General features: G+C 44.4%; 1 protein-coding gene across 1 annotated transcript; it reads right to left on the reverse strand.

Annotated features, from left to right (window-relative positions):
* Positions 1-778: 778 nt before the first annotated feature.
* LOC114689975 (peptidyl-prolyl cis-trans isomerase A-like) lies at positions 779-1213 on the reverse strand. Its single transcript, XM_028864458.2, has one exon. The coding sequence runs from the start codon at positions 1175-1177 to the stop codon at positions 779-781; it is 399 nt and encodes a 132-aa protein (XP_028720291.1). The 5' UTR covers positions 1178-1213.
* Positions 1214-6539: the final 5326 nt, after the last annotated feature.

Genomic DNA, 6539 nt, shown 5'->3' on the forward strand with positions numbered 1-6539 from the left:
TGATTTAGTCCACACAATATCTCTCTTAGGTGGATGCTAGTTAGGTAGATGTTTAGCTTCATTTTCAAGCGAGAAACAGGCCCTGACAGGTCCAGAGACTGGTTTCTGGTGGTGGAGATGGTTTCAAAGTCTCATTTCCTGATGCTCAGTTCCAGGACAGTTTCTTGACAACCGAGTTTCACTACTATTGTAGAATATTATTTTTAGGTGTGTTACTTTTGTTTATGTTGCATTTGTTTAACTCTGTGAAGCTGTATTGCTTTGCCTGTGTAAAACACCTGACTGGTCTAAGAAAGAACTGAATGGCCAATGGCAAGGCAGGAGAAAGGATAGGCAGGGCTGGCAGGCAGAGAGGATATATGGAAAGAGAAGTCTGGGAGGAGGAAGAAGAAAAGAGATGGAGGAGTGAAGAAAAAAAGTAACCAGAGAAGGAGGAGGAATCCAGGGGCCAGCCACCCAGCTACACAGGAAGCCACAGAGTAAGAGTAAGATTTACAGAAGTAAGAGAACGGGAAAAGCCCAGAGGAAAAAGATAGACGGGATAATTTAAGAAAAGCTGGCAAGAAATAAGTCAAGCTAAGGCCGGGCATTCATAATTAAGAATAAGCCTCCGTGTGTGATTTATTTGGGAGCTGGGTGGCAGGCCCCCCAATAAGAGATGGCTTTTTTTTCTTACTTAGTTTTTATTCATAATCATAAACTTAACTCTGCAATCCAGCTGGGCTTGGAGGGGAATGAAGAGGATATGGAACCCAGAGAACTTCAGTGAGAGCAGAGATTACAGGGTACTGTGAGCAGATGGGGTGGGGGTGCTCTCCTGAGCTACAGAAGGAATGGTCTCGTGGGTAAGAAGTCGAAAGAATGAGAGTTGTCCACAGTTGGAAATGGTGATCTTCTTGCTAGTCTTGCCATTCCTGGACCCAAAACGCTCCATGGCTTCCACAATGTCCATGCCTTCTTTCACCTTCCCGAAGACCACGTGTTTGCCATCCAGCCACTCAGTCTTGGCGCTGCAGATGAAACACTGGGAACCATTTGTGTTTGGTCCAGCATTTGCCATGGACAAGATGCCAGGACCTGTATGCTTCAGGACGAAGTCCTCATCCTCAAATTTCTCTCCGTAGATGGATCTGCCGCCAGTGCCATTATGGTGTGTGAAGTCACCACCCTGGCACATGAATCCTGAAATAATCCTGTGAAAGGAGGAACCCTTATATCCAAATCCTTTCTCTCCAGTGCTCAGGGTGGGGTTGACCATGGCTGCAGCAAGCGGCGACGGGACAGCGGCATCTACAAAGCCAAGAGATGGCTTTTTAAGCTCTGATGTAGGTAGGGACTGAGTCACCCTACTAGTGGTGCTCAACTTCACAATTTGATGCTACTGAATAATAGACACAAAGGAAAAGGAAATATGAGCCCTTACCAGGCAAACTACTTTTGATAGGAAAACAACAACAACAACAACAAAACTCTCACATAACTAATAATAAAATAAAATTGTCAGAAAAATTAACTTGTTGAACTAATTCCCAAATAAAGAGAAATTCAAGTAAGAAAGAAAAGAGGACTTGGGCGGCGGCACACGCCTTTAATCCCAGCACTCAGGAGGCAGAGACAGGTGGGTCTCTGTGAGTTTGAGGCCAGCCTGGTCTACAGAGCAAGTTCCAGGATAGCCAGGGCTACACAGAGAAACCCTGTCTCAAAAGAACCAAAAAAAGAAAGAAAAGAAAAAAAGAAAAAGAAAAAACCTAAAGAAAGGAAGGAAGGGAGGAAAGAGGTGTATACAGCTATTGCCAGTACCTCAGAGGACTGAGTCCAGCTGAGACGCAAGAACCCACCAACAGGTGCTGGAGAGATGGCTGAGCAGCTAAGAGCACTGGCTGCTCTTGCAGAGGACCCAGGTTTGATTCCCAGCACCCAAATGGTGGCTCACAACCATCTCTAACTCCAGTTCCTGGGGATCCGACATCCTCTTTTGGCCTCTTTGAGAACTGAATGCACATGGTACACATACAAGAAAACCACCCATATACATACATAAAAATAAATAAGTCATAAGAATTCCCCCACAATTTGCTGCAGATATTTGTCAACAGAGAAATAACACATAGGCTTTTCATATACAGCTATTTTATGTTATAATTGCAGCTCAAGTTTTCTCCAGTCCTGCCCAGCCCCACAGACCCTGCAGTCACTTATTAAATAATCACTCAGAAGCTTATATTAATTAAAACTGCTCGGCCATTAGCTCAGGCCTACCACTGACTGGCTCTTACATTTAAACTCGGCCCATTTCTGTTAGTCTATATGCTGCTACATATTCTGTGGCTTTACCTGTGTGTCATTACATGCTGCTCCCTGGATGGTGGGCTGGTGTCTCCTGACTCAGTCTTTCTCTTCCCAGAATTCTCCTTGTCTATTTATCCCACCTATACTTCCTGCCTGGCTCCTGGCCCATCAGCGTTTTATTAAACCAGTGTACAAAAGCATTATCCCACAGCAGATAATAGCAACAAACCAGGTTTTAGGCCTGGAAGAACATAACCTTGGGTAAGGCTACATTCCTTTCCCTGAATACTTTCTAGGTTCCCTTTGTTTACAGTAAAGCTACTGACTTTCCTGCATCCCTGTGAGATTATCAGTTTTAATCCTGCTAGGTACCCCCCTAAAACTCCCTGTGATTTCATAGCAAACCTTTGACGATTGTATCTTCAAAAGCCACTAAAATCCTACAGTAGGGCATTGTGAAGATAATAAAGTACAACTCTCCCTCGAGAAGCCCACACCCACACTCGGTTATGCTTCATTCTTTCCCTAAATCACTCCCTCCCTCAACCAATCAATCAACCTCTCTCTCAATTGTATTTTATTTTCTGTGTATGAGTGTTTTGCACATATGTGTGTCTGTCCACCACATGCATTCCATCGCTGGCGCCCGAAGAGGCCGGAGGAGAGCATCAGGTTAGCTGGAACTGGAGTTACAGATGCTTGTCAGCCACCACGTGGGTGCAAGTGCTCTAAACTGCTGAGCCATCTCTCCAACCCCACCACCCTTATTTTTAAGAACCCCTACAAGTCAACCTGCCTAGTACACACCCCACCCCAGTGTTTCAAATGTATGTTGCAAATGTCCTTCGAACTAACCATCTTCCTCCTAAGTCCACACTCATTCTCTGGGGTATGTCCTTTCTGGGACCTTACTCTTAAACCATGTCTGTGTTAAAAGATTTTATTAGTTGATTTAGTTAGGGTTTCTATTGCTGTGACGAGACCATAAGACCAAAAGCAACTTGGGGAGGAAAGCATTTATTTTAGCTTACAATTCTCAGGTCACACTCTATGACCTAGGGCAGTCAATACAAGCAGGAGCTGAAGCAGAGGACATGAAGGAATGTTTCTTTCTGGTTTGCTCCCCCACAGCTTGCTCAGTCTTCTGCTTTCTTTCTTTTCTTCCCCCCCCCCTTTGGTTTTTCAAGACAGAGTTTCTCCTGGAACTCGCTCTGTAGACCAGGCTGGCCTCAAACTCACAGAGATCTGCCTGGCTCTGCCTCCTGAGCGCTGGATTAAAGGTGTGCACCACTGCCGCCCCAGTCTTCTTTCTTATACAACCTAGAGCCACCTGCCCAGGAGTAGCACCACCTACAACAAACTGAGAACTTTCATATCTAACATTAATCAAACAATGGCCAAAGACAGGTATGGTGGTACTTGCCTTTAATTCTAACACTTGGAAGGAAGAAGCAGGAGGATCTCTGTAAATTTGAGCCCAGCCTAGTATACGTAGTGAGTTTCAACAGCCAGGACTACATAGAAAGACCCAAAAAAGTAAACAAACAAACAAACAGTCCACAGGCTTGCTTACAGGCCAATCTTATGGAGGCCTTTTTTCTCAGTAGAGGTTCCCTCTTCTCAGATGACTCTAGCTTTTGTTAAGTTCACATACATGAACACAAACAAAACAACAAAAAACAAAAAACACACACACACACACACACACACACACACACACACACACACACACACACACCTATTCAGTACATTAACCTCAAACAGTTTCATACTGGCTGGTCCTGACCTGAAATTCTTCTCTGTATCAAAGCTGTGAATCCTGGCTTGGCCTGAGTTGAAGTCCCTGAAAGATCAGGGGAACCTCTTCGGCTTCTGGAAGTGATAGAGTGAAGCTGTGCCTCCTTCCCTATCCCCCTTGACCCTTGATAAAGGCCAGCCTGGGCTACATAAGACCCCATCTCAGAGAGGGAGAGAGGGAGGGAGAAGAGGTGAGAGAAGGAATGAAAAAAAGAAGAGAGGGAGGGAGGAGAAAAACACACAGAAATAAATGAACAAATGCACACCTGAATTGATGTTCAGAGGGTTATATCATCTGAATATATAATCTGCTCAGTTTATATATTCAATAAGCCATCTTATTGAATGTCTTATTGGTATACATGATGAATAGTCACACAGGAGTCCAGAAATACTAAACAAAGCCAGGCAGCAAAGTGACAAAGAAATCCAGCACTGCCAAGGACTCAATCATTTCCGTGTGTCAGTGATCTACATCGTGTGCAGCTCCTAAAAGGAGTTTGGTTTTTAACAGTTCCGAGTCCAGTCAGTGTCCAGCGGCAATCAGAAGCCTTATTTTAAAGTAAACAGGGCTGGAGAGATGGCTTTTCACGGAAGAGTGCATAGTGCTCTTGCAGAGGAGCAGGGTTTGGTTTTTAGGTTCCCATACAGGGCAGCTCCCAAAACCATCAGCAACTCCAGCTCCCAGGGTCTCCCTCTCCTGGCTTCCTTAGGCACTACAGTCACAAGCACAAACACATTTGCACATAGTTAAAAATAAAATAAATCTTTAAAATACCTTTAAAGAAAGGAGACTGGAGAGATGGCTGGATGGTTAAAGGAGCTTACCGCTCATGAAGAAGTTCCCAGTTGGTTTCCCATCACCAATGTGGCAGCTTACAACCATCCGTAATCCCATCTCCAGGGGATCTGGTACTCTCTCTGCGGGCAGCAGGCACTGGTATAGCACATTTCCATACATGCGGGCAAAACATTCATACATATTGTAAGCTTTACAGCTTGGATGGAAAGATATCCTTGCAGTTGGGAGCCAAGGAGTACCACCAAGTCACACTGCACAACAAACCTCACACACAAGAGATTTACTGGGAGGGATAAAACCAGGAGTGTGGCTGCCTCTGCTCAGGTGAGAAACAGCAGAGAACTGAGCAGAAGACAGGGTTTGTATAGGGTTTTTTTGCGCAGGGGTGGGGGGGGGTGGGGCAGGGGAGGGCGTGGAACTTTTCAGGGTGAAGCTTTCCAGAGTGGGGATTGGTGCGATTTCAAGTCCAGAGCTTGGGCTTTTTAACTCTGTATGGCAGGGGTAGGATCCAGCTGTTGTGGCAGTTAGAGTATTCTGTGGGTGAAACCTGACAGCTGGAGGTCCTTGGAGGAGGAGCCTGGCCACTCGTGTGGCTTGAGGGCCTTACACATATAAAATAATAATAATTATAATTATATATATATATATATCTTTAAAAAGAAGAAAGAATAGTGACTGTTTCGATGGGTTTTTATGGGATAACACATCCTTCCTTTAAATATCATTTGCCTTTCTAGATTTTAGTTTGTTTATTTGTTTGTTTTTTGAGACAGGGAGAAATGCTACCATCCAGTTTTAGAAGAAGATGATAGGTAAACATTTTGAATAGAAAAAAGGATATGGGCTAGGAGTCTACACACACACACACACACACACTGTTTTATTAGTGACTGGCAGAATCACTGACACACACAGTGGAGAAGAGACTCGTAGGGACACACAGGTACAGTGCTGTTCGCCTCCTCAGCATGGACAATCAAGTATTTCCAGGCATTTCCACAGCTGACAGAATGACAATTGGATTTGTGGAGCAGTGACCCAATTCAGTCATTCAGAGAGTTACAAAGCAAACATATAACACTGGCGAAAATAGGCAAAGGACAGTGTTTGAAATAAATCCATCAATTACCACGGTGGGATAAAGGAAGAACTCAGACTGAAAGGAGCCCCAGGTGACTCCAAGTCCCCTTAATTTTCTGGCTGGAAATGGTGTTGTGAACAGATAGAAGCTTACCTGATGGCCGGAACTCAGGCCTGTGACATCCGCCCAGTGGCCCAAGAACTATGTAGTTCATAAAGTTACAGTCATCACTAACTTGCCTTCTATATATTCTCTCTGCCTGCCAGTCCCTCCCATTTTTCCCTGCTGCCTCACTATTGGCCATTCAGCGCTTTATTAGACCATCAGGTGTTTTCAACAGGCACAATAACACAGCTTAACAGAGTTAAACAAATGCAACATAAACAAAAGTAACACACCTTAAAATATTCTACAACACAGAGTCGGGTGGATTTCTGTGAGTTCAAGGTCAGACTGGTCTACAAAATGAGTTCCAGGTCAGCCAGGGCTACACAGAGAAACCCTGTATTGAAAAAAAAAATCCAAAACAATAAGAAGGAGGAGGAGAAGAAGTTGTCATGGACAGAAGGA

This window comes from Peromyscus leucopus, chromosome 7 (genome assembly GCF_004664715.2).
Source record: "Peromyscus leucopus breed LL Stock chromosome 7, UCI_PerLeu_2.1, whole genome shotgun sequence".
In the NCBI taxonomy this organism is placed as follows: domain Eukaryota; kingdom Metazoa; phylum Chordata; class Mammalia; order Rodentia; family Cricetidae; genus Peromyscus; species Peromyscus leucopus.

What these genes read in the sequence shown, in the direction of transcription:
- LOC114689975 (XM_028864458.2), bottom strand. Translation starts at nt 1,177, where the DNA reads ATGTGCCAGGGTGGTGACTTCACACACCATAATGGCACTGGCGGCAGA.